Here is a 12,471-nt window from a genome sequence, read left to right on the forward strand (position 1 = left end):
AAGCAGTATCCCTTTACATGTAAAGAAGTAGTTAAATAAGTAGCAGCGTCATGTGCAATATACCAAAGTTAAAGTCAACACAAAGCAGAATTTTCCAAACACAGTAGACAAATTTGACCAATTGTTTTCCAAAGTTTGTTGAGTAAGTCTCTGTGTATTCAGAATTGAATTCTGATGCGAGGCAGTTCTCGAGGTGTGAAAAAAAAATTACAAAATGATTTGAGCTGCAAGGTATAGCCACCATGTTACAAATAGCTCATAATTATCGGTCAATAGTGAAAGGATTGTGCTTCCACTGTCTTTGTAAAAGTCTGCCACACAGATCTATTAGAAAATGGGAAGATCCCACTGCAAGTCTTCGCAGCTTGAGGTCCCCTTACTTTCTGTTACAACTCAAGAGGAATTCTGACCAGAGTCCGCTATAATATTGTTGGTGACTTGGTGAACTTTCAGAAAGAACGCCAAGAAGCAATTGTTAATTAATATTTACATGTTGTGCACAGCATTAAATACAGATAGATATGTACTGATAGATATGGATAGAAACTGAAATATGTTTTTTAAAAAAAAGTCAGAAAAGTGCTTATTAATTGTTGGGGAATATTAAATGTTGTAACATAGGACAACTGAACTTAGTTTGTGTGGGGTTGTCAATATATTTTGTAGCAGGATCACTTTGTGTCAAACTTAAAACATGTCTATGCAATTGCTGACGGTAATTGTGTTGGTGAAAGTTGCAACAGTACGGCCTACAAAGGTGTATTGGGTCACTGATGGTAACTTGGGGACTTCCACATACAGCCTATAACTAAATGTTACTGTCAGTCTCATGGGTAATGACAGAGTTTACAGATGCTTTATTCACCATGCTATGATCTGCTCTAACATTTTATGCATATTGAGTGCATCATCTTTTCCTTAGTCTAATGATTATGCATTTTCATGTCACTTTTTTATGATTAGCTCTTTGTAAAGCATTGTTCAATTGAGATAATATCGAATGTAGTGATTGGAAATCACTAGATAGCATCTAGAATGGAAATACATGCCAGAAGGTTGGTCAGTTACTCATGGGCTGGCAGATTCAGATTTTTAATTTCTCATCCATTTCTTTCTGAATGCACTTGACTGCAAAATCAAATGTATGGTCAGTGATACAGAGAAAGAAGAGTTTGGTTCCAGTACTGATCTGAGTTAATATGAAGGAATGGCTGAATAGGTTCCACTATCCAGCAAAACTTAGTTCACATTATTTTTGTTAACTGAAGCATTGAACAGCTCTGTACAAACATACCAGGTCTGACAGTGAGTGGAAAATGCATTGGGAGTGTCTCTAAATGTATCCTTTCATTCTATTATGTGTTTATTTTAATCACATACTGTATACTACTCTTGTTGTTTGGCCTCACTCAAGCAGTTTCAGCAATATGACAGGTTATTTCTTTGTTACCTTGTAAGGTTATGAAGGTGAGAGTCTGATGAAAATTATCAAAGACATTGAGAACTGCACAGTGGTCATGTTGGACAGATGGAAAATTGAGGTGATTCCCAATTACAAAGAAGAAAAGGGAGATCCCGTGCCTTATAACATTATCAACAACTATTTCTCTATTGGAGTGGTAAGTCCGTGAACTACATTATTACCCCTGTGGATAATTTTATAATGGCATTCCTGTTTGTAGGTTTCTACTTCAGTATACATTGTTTCATTGAAATCTTCAGGACTTCCAGTATAGCAGCCACATATATTGCTAATGTGATTTCCTTTATTAATGTGCATTATTGCAATATGCTAAAACCAGTAACCAAAAAGGAGATCATTTAGAAAAGTTGAACATAATTAAACCCAGTCAATATGGTTAAATAATGTTTGGCAAACTTAGTCCTATTCTTTGAGGATGAGACAGGGAGAGTTCATTGAGAGGAACCTGTAGACATACTGTAGTGTATTTAGATTTCTAAAAGGTTTTTGACAATGTACCACGTAAAAGACTGGAACATAAGAGTGCAGTGGAAGTGTGCAAAATGGATTAAAATCTGCCTGCCTCACAAAAAACAGAGCTGGAATTACTGGAGATAACAAGTGAAGAACTGCAGGGTTGAGTACTTGGCCCCAGTTGTTCACTATTTACAGTAATTTAGAGGGAGGAACAGCATGCAAGGTTTTCAATTTTGCCAGTGATCCAAAAATAGCAGAAAGAGCATGTTATGATAAGGACACTGTGATACTGTGACAAAATATAGGTAGGTTAAATGAGTAGGCTAAAGACTAGCAAATGGAATTTAATGTGGGCAAGAGTGAAGTCATGCATTTTGGTAAGGAAAATTAAAAAAAAAAGGCAGATTATTATCCAAGTGGAAGGAGCTGCAAGTGAAGTACAGAGGAATATCATTGTTCTCGTGTGTGAATCACAAAAACCTAGCAGGCAGGTCCAACAAGCAGTGAAGGCAAGATGCATTTTGTTCTTCTTTGAAAAGGGGTTAGACTTTAAAGATAGGAAAGTTTTGTTAGCATTTTAGTGAAACTTCACCTGCGATAATGCTTGCAGTTTTGGTACCCTTCCGTGGAAAAAAAAAACGATTCCATCCAAAAGAGATTCACCAGGCTAATTCCTGGGATGAGAGGATTGTCCTAATAAGAACCTAAATAGTTTTGGCCTGTATTCCTTTAGAGGTTGCAAGAATGACAGGAGACCGTATTCAGTCATCTGTGATCTAAAGGGGGCTTCTGATGGTAAATGCTGGAATACTTCCACCAGTCAGGAAAGTTGGACAAGGGGACATAACTACAAGTTAAGGGATCGATCTTTTAAAACCTGAGTTACAGAGATATTTTGTATGGTGGGGGAACTTGAAGGTTCTGAAGCTTACTCCTGCTCCTATTTGTTTGTGTTCTTGTGTAATATAGTTATGAAGTAATAGTAAGAGATTCAAGTACCAGGGTATGTTTATTTTCTACATTACAAACAAAGCAAACATGCACTCAGTGACCAGTACCTCCTTTACCTAACACAGTGGCCATTGAGTGTATGTTCATGGTTTTCTGCTGCTGTAGTCCATCCATTTCAAAGTTCGAAGTGTTGTATGTCCTGAGATCCTCTTCTGCATACCACTGATGTAATGCGTGATTATTTGAGTTACTATCACTCTTGTCAGTTTGAACCAGTCTGGCTATTCTCCTCTGACCTCCTTCATTAACAAGGCATTTTTGTCAGCTGAGCTGCCACTCGCTAGATTTTTTTTGCACTATTCTTTATAAACTCTAGAGCGTGAAAATACAAAGAGATGTGCAGTTTCTGAGATAATCAAACTACCCCATCTGTCATCAACAATCGTTCCACGGTCAAAGTCAATTAGATCACATTTCTTCCCTATTCTGATGTTTGGTCTAAATAGCAACTGAACCTCTTGACAGTGTCTGCATGCTTTTATACATTGAATTTTTGCCATATGATTGGCTGATTATATATTTGCATTAACATGCAAGTGTTCAGATCTAACTAATAAAGAGGTCCTGCACCTATATTTATACTTAAGTTTTTCCATTTAAGTTCTCCAGAGTTGTTACATGAAGAATTGTAAATTGTCACATCTTGCTAAACCCCTGTCATTTTCTGATTATATTAAATTACATGAGATATTTGTTATCTACTATTAAATACTGCATTATTTGTGTTTGAAGTAGCAATTGAATGAAATAATTGTGGGCATTTTTAGACATTAATAATCAGTCCTCAGATTTAAATAATAAATTAATGGCAGGAATATGTTGCACACATTATAACCTGTAATGGATTGTTATCAACCTGCCATTCTCGTCAAAGTGTACATGAGTTCGGAGATTGTGCATAAACACTTCTCCAGTAATAATTATGAAACAGGAAAACAGAGTGCTCTTTTGGACTTGGAGTAAAGGGCAAGAGATTTAGAGGGATGTGGGGAGTGGGGCTCTCTCACCCAGAGAGTAGTGAGTACCTAGAATGTTCAGCCAGAGAGAATGGTGGTACAGATTTAAGGGGTTCAGGATGGGGGGTGAATATTGGTAGCTCAGGTTGAAGTGTTTGATGTGGCGGTGTTTACTGAGGTAGGCAATTAGCTACAGACATTTCATCACCAGTTGGAGCAACATCCTCAAGATGCACTAAGTTGAAAACAACTTGGTGAACACTGGGACTTCAGACTTAAGGGATGTCCAGATGAGCAGTTGAATCACCTAGGCATTAAGGCTGTGGTGAATGGGGTCCTACTGCTTGGCATGAACTTGATGGGCTGAATGGCTTGTTGCCTTGCTGTATAACTTGACTTTATAATTCAGTTTGCTTCAGTTCTATTAGCAAAGAATGATTCCACTGTTCATATCTCCACAGCATTTATGTTCCTCATGGCTCCTTGCAATGCTGCCACCATCCAATACTGACAAAATTTTGAATAATTACACTATTTTGCTGACCCAGCTGTGATCATAGAAAGTAAGAAATCATTCACATTAATGAACAGATGCATGGGGCACTTTAACAATCATGCTACTTTCAAGTAATTCAAGGCATCTCATATCTAAGGCACAACAGGAACATTTTCACTATAAAGGGCCCTTCCGGCCCTTTGAGCCACACCGCCCAGCAACCCCCGATTTAACTCTAGCCTAATCACGGGACATTTTACAATGACAAATTAACCTACCGACCAGTATGTTTCTGGACTGTGGGAAGGACCCGGAGTACATGGAAGAAACCCATGCAGTCACAGGGAGAATGTACAAACCTCAAACAGGCAGCAGTGGGAATTGAACCCAGATCGCTGGTACTGTAAAGCGTTGTGCTAACCACTATGCTACTGTGCCAACCACTATGCTACTGTGCCACCTCATCTGTCCTCTACTTGATCATCTTATCTAGGATAGCAAGATCTTCAGATTTTATCTGAGTTTTGGCAGTCCGAGTATTTTGTCTTTGGATTTTTTAATCCAGCCTTATCCAACCCACATTACATATATTAAAAAAAAAATGGGTAAAAATCTGTTCTGCATTGTTTACATCAATATACATCCATTTTAGAGCATATATCGTGCAGATCATGAATGAAGTTTAGTTTCTTCATTGAAAATGAATTCCTATGTTTTTACCCACCAGGACAAAATTTATTGCTGGGGTTGACGGTTTCAGACTCTGTCTTCCATGCATGGATTTTGAATGCCAAATGTGGCTGCATGTGTTAAAATGCTGTGCTGATTACCTGCTTGTGGAATCCAGTGGTGGCCAGTATTGCTGGGATTCCCCCATGTAACACTGAATTTGTGCAATAAAAACAGAAGTTACTGCAAGTTCTCAGCAGGTCAAGCAGCATCTGCAGAAGGAGTAACAGAGTTAACATTTCAGGTCTAATACCTTTTGTCAATTCATCTATTTCACTTTCCACAGATGTTGAGTGTTTCCAGCACTTTGTTTTTATCTCAGAATTATTGGCATCTGCAGTTTTATTTTGATATTTGTCAGGTCTTATGTGGGATTAGAGACCATTTATTTTAGAGTTTCTTCATTGACAGATTATAAGGTTATTTCAGTGTTATATTTTAGCATTTCTATGATTTTTTAAGTAATTATCTCTTTTAATCATTTTCTTTGATCCAAAGTGGAGGCAGTAAGATCAACCCTCCATATCCAGCCCTGCTCATCCAGCCCATGGCAAACAACTCTGGACAGTGAGCTTGGCACAGCACAACCCAAATCATTAACATCCAACAACTGAGGATACATTTCTATCTGTGAGTGTTTTCACACAGAAGATTGAAGACTCATTTAAGTTTTGATTTTTTTTTAAATACAGGAAGGTACCTATATTCATGAAGGAGTTTGCAGTTTCTAACATCTCCTTAGGTAACATTGCCATTTATTAATCATTCTGTGACTAGCGTTGAATCAGATCACGCTGGAGAGGTTCTGCACAATTCAGGCAGAATTGTTTCCCCTTTTGAAAAATGGCACAGCAGCTCCCAGTGTATGGAATTTCTTTGACTTTCATCTTACTGAAGGACAGAATTTATTGTGGAGTCCTTTAGCCAACAGATTCAAGATTCATCCATAGTACCACCATCTGGTTAGTGATTTAAACAAGTGCTGGATTAGCTTATCGCGGAGGCACCTAACCCAGAGAAGAAGGATCATTTGAGGGTTCTGTGTGCAGTCCAGAATAGAAATTGAATTTCTTTGTGTCTTAATTGAAGATTTTGATTTTGTGTACAGTAAAACATTAATCTTAATTGAAGATTTTGATTTTGTGTACAGTAAAAACATTTTGAAAATTCTTGCAAGGTTTTATGGTCTAAAAATTCTGATATAAGTTTGGATTTAGTTTGTTTTATAATTGATTTGAAGCTGGAAATGAATTGCAAGGTGCAACTGACATTTCTCCAGATGAACACTGTTAGGGCACTCCATCCCCATATGTGCTGCTGCAGGGGCTACTGGGTTACAATGGTATTAGTCAGTGGGCAACATGTGCTTGACTTTACAGCTGCAACTATGCAGTGAACATGAAACAGCATGAATGACAAAGCAAACGTTAGTGAAAGACAGAAGGACTGATGTCAAAGAACAGTTCTTAACAGGGAGTGCTTCACAAAAGAAGATGGGTCCAATATCTCTGTATGTTGCAGGTAAGACTTTCCTTTGAATGTGAGAACTTACTGCCTCATCAGGGGCCACTGACACCACATCATCTACTAGAGTGTAGAGCTTGTCTGAGATCTGGCACTCCTGGTTCAGATTTTCCATTTGAGCTTGTTATGGGGTTTTCAGAGCACCACCTTGCTGGAAACTGGTGTGCATTTGTGTACTCAATGTTCTGCTTCCCTACTTCACACTCTCTATCCCTCTTCCAAACCTACCACAAACATTCAAACATATCTTCAAAGAACACAGCACTCACCTAGTTCATAATTCTACAGAATTTCTATTTCTGAAAATCACAGCAACTGTATCATGCAGTGATGGTCATAGAGCTGCTGACCTGGGTCTAATCTGGCCAACAGACCTCTGGAGTTTGTATATTCTTCCCCTAACTGTTTTGAGGCATCTTGGAGGGCTCAGGTTTTGTCACATTTCCCAGTGACGTATGAATTGGTTGGCTAATTGACTAAGTTGGTAGATGAGTAGTAGAGTGTCGGGACAGGAATATGCTATGTAAACAAAGGGATGAGTATAGGCTAGAGTTCAAAGGTACGTTTATTATCAAAGAATGTATGCAGTATACAACGCTGAGATACATCTTCTCCAAATAGCCACAAAACAAGAAAACCATAGAAGCAATTTAAAGAAAAATATCAGCCCTCCCATGCACAAAAAAAAACAAACCTCTCAAATGGCAATATGATCACCAACCCCACACCCCCACACGGGGGGGGGGGGGGGCGGATGCGCAAACAGCAACTACAACCTCAGACCACGCCCCTTCCCCACATGCAACAAAACAAATCATGCAAACTGGAAGGCATCAAACCCGAAAACACGACCTCCCTACTCAAATAAACCTAAGAAATGGCGCCAAGCAGCAATAAGAACGGGCGAAAACAGAGAATATAAAAGCATAAAATGAAAGAGTCCAATTTGAACTACAGAGTCCACATTTTTGAACTAAATTTGAACTACTGTAATAATAATAATAGGCATCCATTAGTCTCATGAGACCATGGATTTGCGCCTTGGAAGGTTTCCAGGGCACAGGCTGGGGCAAGGTTGTATGGAAGACTAGCAGTTGCCCATGCTGCAAGTCTCCCCTTTCCACGCCACCGATGTTGTCCAAGGGAAGGGCATTAGGACCCATACAGCTTGGCACCGGTGCCGTCGCAGAGCAATGTGTGGTTAAATGCCTTGCTCAAGGACACACACGTTGCCTCAGCCGAGGCTCGAACTAGCGACCTTCAAATCACTAGACGAACGCCTTAACTACTTGGCCATGTGCCAACACTGAACTACTATAGATTAAGCACAATTTGAACTAGAGTCCACAGTCCAATCCATAAATCTCAGAACTTTGGTGACAGCATCGAGGGAGCGAGAGACCACTTGCACAAAAAGGTCTTCCCTCTGGAACAGTGAGTGAGAGACCCATCACACACAAACACTTCCCCTGGGCAGCAATGACTGAGAGATCCATCACACAGAAACAGCTTCCTTCAGGAGCAGCGAGCAAGAAATACGTCACACACAGATACCTTCCCTCAGGAACAGCAAACAAGAGGCAGGGAGTCGGCGCTCAACACTCGCTGGCCCTCTGCATTCACCTTGATGTTTCACTCTTCCATGATGCTTTATTCAGCAAGAAAAGGAGTCAATCATCGGCTTTCATCCTGTCTCTAAGCTTCTTCACCTTGACGTTGCTCACCTCCTGGGATTTTCTCAGAGATAGCAAAGCACTAGATCACTGACTCAATCTACAAACTAAATTACCGGCTCTAACAGTACCAGAAACACATTTAAAATAAAAAGAAGACATAGAAGTGAAATAGATAGTTTTGTGGACTATCTGGAAGATGAATAAACTCTTCTCGGGATTCCAGCCAGGTACAGATATTGATGATGTTTTGATGACAAACTCGGCCATCTTCCTCCCTGAAGAAGATGGCAGAGTTTATCACTGAAGCATCATCGATAACTGTACCTGTACCCAAGAAGAGTTTATTTGTCATATACACAAGATTCTTTATCAGGAAGATGTCATCTGAGGAATCATTGTTTGTGCCATCTTGATCGGAAGATGGATGATTGATGTTGGCACAGATGGTTGATAAATGAAAGGGCCATTTTCCAGATTGTATGACCCTGTAACATTAATGCAACAAATGGGTTTTTGCTCGTGATATTGTGCAATTCCTATTTACCATGGAAGAGCAATGATAGTGAGGAAGCTGAAATTGGAGAGAAATTATTCCACACTGTGAGTGTGTAACCTATAAATTCCTCCATGGCTGCAGCATTGTTACTGGACTTCAGCTTTTGCTTCAGGATCATTTCCTAAGTTGAAACTCAACCAACCACTGATCTTTGTGCACTCAGGCTGATTTCAAAGTACAATATACTGTATTATTCCATCAGAATTCAATGACTTCCTAGCACTGTCTGACTAAGTGATATTCAAGCACAGAATGAGTTAACTTCCTTCTGTTGCTGATTCTAGCGTGGGTTAACTAAAGTCTTGCGATGCATTAGATACACTTCTTTTGGGATGAAGTGTCTTTCACCCTGATACTATATGTATAACAGTCATAATTGCCATTCTGATGAAGCACGGTATTGAGACTTCCCTGGATATCTACCCAACAGGATTAAGTGATCTACTTATTGTTCTTTCATTGTCGTCGATACCTCTGATTAGAGACAAACAGCAACTGCCGAGTGTGTGCAGAATGCTGGACTGAGTCTGTCCTTTGAGTATTGAAAAATAGTTTTAACCGCACTGTTTTCTTCCCTCATGAGAAGCCAGGAAATGGGTGCAGTGTAGGGTGAATATAAATAGATGCTTGATGGATGGCACAAAATCAGTGATGTGAAGGACCTAATCCCAGCCCTTATGAATCTAAATGTATATACAAGGAACTGAATTATTGCAAATCTCCCACTATAGAAGTACTATAAGCAAAACTGCAAAATAGTTGCATGCCCAGCATTAAATATCCAGTTGGAAAGGTTTGCTATGGCCATAAATTATAGATACAGCTGAAAACAAAACTGCAATTCAAATTGCTGCTGTGAATCTGCCTCCATTCCCCCACCTCCACATCCTGCTCTCCTTCATTCACATTCTGAGCCACGTTCAGTCTCCAGTGATCAGCTAGATGTTCTCTCTTATGCTGTGGCAATGCCCCTTCTCAGGCCCTCTCACCAAGGCTAATTCCCAATTGCTAATTGCATTTTTCTATTCTGATCAACATCTCCATCCCGTCTTTGTAGTTACACTGATCAAGTTCTTAGGCCTAATATGAGCTCCACCTCCACCTCGCTTGCAATTGTACAAGCTTTCTCTTTGACAGCTCCAACTTTCAGCCCAGCGTAACACGTAACCTGATATCACTGGGCCACCACTGTCTGCTCTGCTACAAGTGGCTCCTAAACCTCAAACACAAAATACTCTTGCAGATGCTGGGGTCAAAGCAAAACACACAACACGCTGGAGGAACTCAGCAGGTCAGGCAGCATCCGTGGAAATGAACAGTCAATGTTTCCATGGATGCTGCCCGAGCTGCTGAGTTTCTCCGGCATGTTATGCGTGTTTCCTAGACCTCAATATAGGCTTTTTAGAGTGTTGAGTAGATTCATCTTGAAGGAGCATCTCACCATATTGACATGTGCACAAGCAACGGACAAATTGTTTGCCAAATTTCTCTACGTCAGAGACAGGGAGGAGGACTACTTACTTCACAAATCCTCGTGACATATTCACAATATATATCAGTGATAATAAACATGATTCTTTGCAAATTGCTGTTGACTTGTTTTAGTCTGTAAATGATATTTATTAAATTTAAAATTTCTTTTGATAATTGCACAGGTTACATTTGGGACTTAAAACACATGGTCTGGTTTAGTCATTGTTCTTTCGTTCCAAAGAAGAAGCATACAAATTAGCCAGAGAAAGTGGCTCACCTGAGGACTGGGAGAAATTCAGAGTTCAGCAGAGGAGGACAAAGGGCTTAATTAGGAAGGGGAAAAAAGATTGAGAGAAAACTGGCAGGGAACATAAAAACAGACTGTAAAAGCTTTTATAGATATGTAAAAAGGAAAAGACTGGTAAAGACAAATGTAGGTCCCCTGCAGACAGAAACAGGTGAATTGATTATGGGGAGCAAGGACATGGCAGACCAATTGAATAATTACTTTGGTTCTGTCTTCACTAAGGAGGACATAAATAATCTTCCAGAAATAGTAGGGGACAGAGGGTCCAGTGAGATGGAGGAACTGAGCGAAATACATGTTAGTAGGGAAGTGGTGTTAGGTAAATTGAAGGGATTGAAGGCAGATAAATCCCCAGGGCCAGATGGTCTGCATCCCAGAGTGCTTAAGGAAGTAGCCCAAGAAATAGTGGATGCATTAGTGATAATTTTTCAAAACTCTTTAGATTCTGGACTAGTTCCTGAGGATTGGAGGTTGGCTAATGTAACTCCACTTCTTAAAAAAGGAGGGAGAGAGAAACCGGGGAATTATAGACCGGTTAGCCTAACATCGGTGGTGGGGAAACTGCTGGAGTCAGTTATCAAGGATGTGATAACAGCACATTTGGAAAGCGGTGAAATGATCGGACAAAGTCAGCATGGATTTGTGAAAGGAAAATCATGTCTGACAAATCTCATAGAATTTTTTGAGGATGTAACTAGTAGAGTGGATAGGGGAGAACCAGTAGATGTGGTATATTTGGATTTTCAGAAGGCTTTTGACAAGGTCCCACACAGGAGATTAGTGTGCAAACTTAAAGCACACGGTATTGGGGGTAAAGTATTGGTGTGGGTGGAGAGTTGGTTAGCAGACAGGAAGCAAAGAGTGGGAATAAACGGGACCTTTTCAGAATGGCAGGCGGTGACTAGTGGGGTACCGCAAGGCTCAGTGCTGGGACCCCAGTTGTTTACAATATATATTAATGACTTGGATGAGGGAATTAAATGCAGCATCTCCAAGTTTGCGGATGACACGAAGCTGGGTGGCAGTGTTAGCTGTGAGGAGGATGCTAAGAGGATGCAGGGTGACTTGGATAGGTTGGGTGAGTGGGCAAATTCATGGCAGATGCAATTTAATGTGGATAAATGTGAAGTTATCCACTTTGGTGGCAAAAATAGGAAAACAGATTATTATCTGAATGGTGGCCGATTAGGAAAAGGGGAGGTGCAACGAGACCTGGGTGTCATTATACACCAGTCATTGAAAGTGTGCATGCAGGTACAGCAGGAGGTGAAAAAGGCGAATGGTATGCTGGCATTTATAGCGAGAGGATTTGAGTATAGGAGCAGGGAGGTACTACTGCAGTTGTACAATATTGGCTATATTTAAGAGGGAGTTAGATATGGCCCTTGTGGCTACAGGGGTCAGGGGGTATGGAGGGAAGGCTGGGGCAGGGTTCTGAGTTGGATGATCAGCCATGATCATAATAAATGGCGATGCAGGCTCGAAGGGCCAAATGGCCTACTCCTGCACCTATTTTCTATGTTTCTATGTTTCAAATAGTCTCTGGGAATTTATGCAACTGAATAGATTGATCACTCAAAGTAACTCTGGAAAAATAATTCTGCACCTGCAGGACCAGCGTAAGTCTACAGTTTTACAAACTATTTCATCTGTAATCTAACATTTATGTTTGTTTTGTCAGCACAACAGTTTGTGATTGACAAAACAAATCATAAAAATGCTATTGCTTGTGACTTAGTTCTACTTCCATTAAATTCTCACTTCAAAAAACAGAGGCCTAGGAACCATTAAACAATGAGAGACT

At 40.1% G+C, this 12,471-nt stretch overlaps 1 protein-coding gene across 3 annotated transcripts in view; it reads left to right on the forward strand.

The window, feature by feature from the left end:
• dgkb (diacylglycerol kinase, beta) overlaps window positions 1–12,471 on the forward strand; it is a 738,504-nt gene that overhangs the window by 370,739 nt on the left and 355,294 nt on the right. For all 3 annotated transcript variants that reach the window (XM_072251979.1, XM_072251978.1, XM_072251977.1), the window contains one exon: window positions 1,459–1,619. In XM_072251979.1, coding sequence (XP_072108080.1) covers window positions 1,459–1,619 — 161 coding nt within the window. The remainder of the gene's footprint in view (window positions 1–1,458; window positions 1,620–12,471) is intronic.

The sequence above is a fragment of the Mobula birostris genome, chromosome 3 (genome assembly GCF_030028105.1).
Source record: "Mobula birostris isolate sMobBir1 chromosome 3, sMobBir1.hap1, whole genome shotgun sequence".
Lineage (NCBI taxonomy): Eukaryota > Metazoa > Chordata > Chondrichthyes > Myliobatiformes > Myliobatidae > Mobula > Mobula birostris.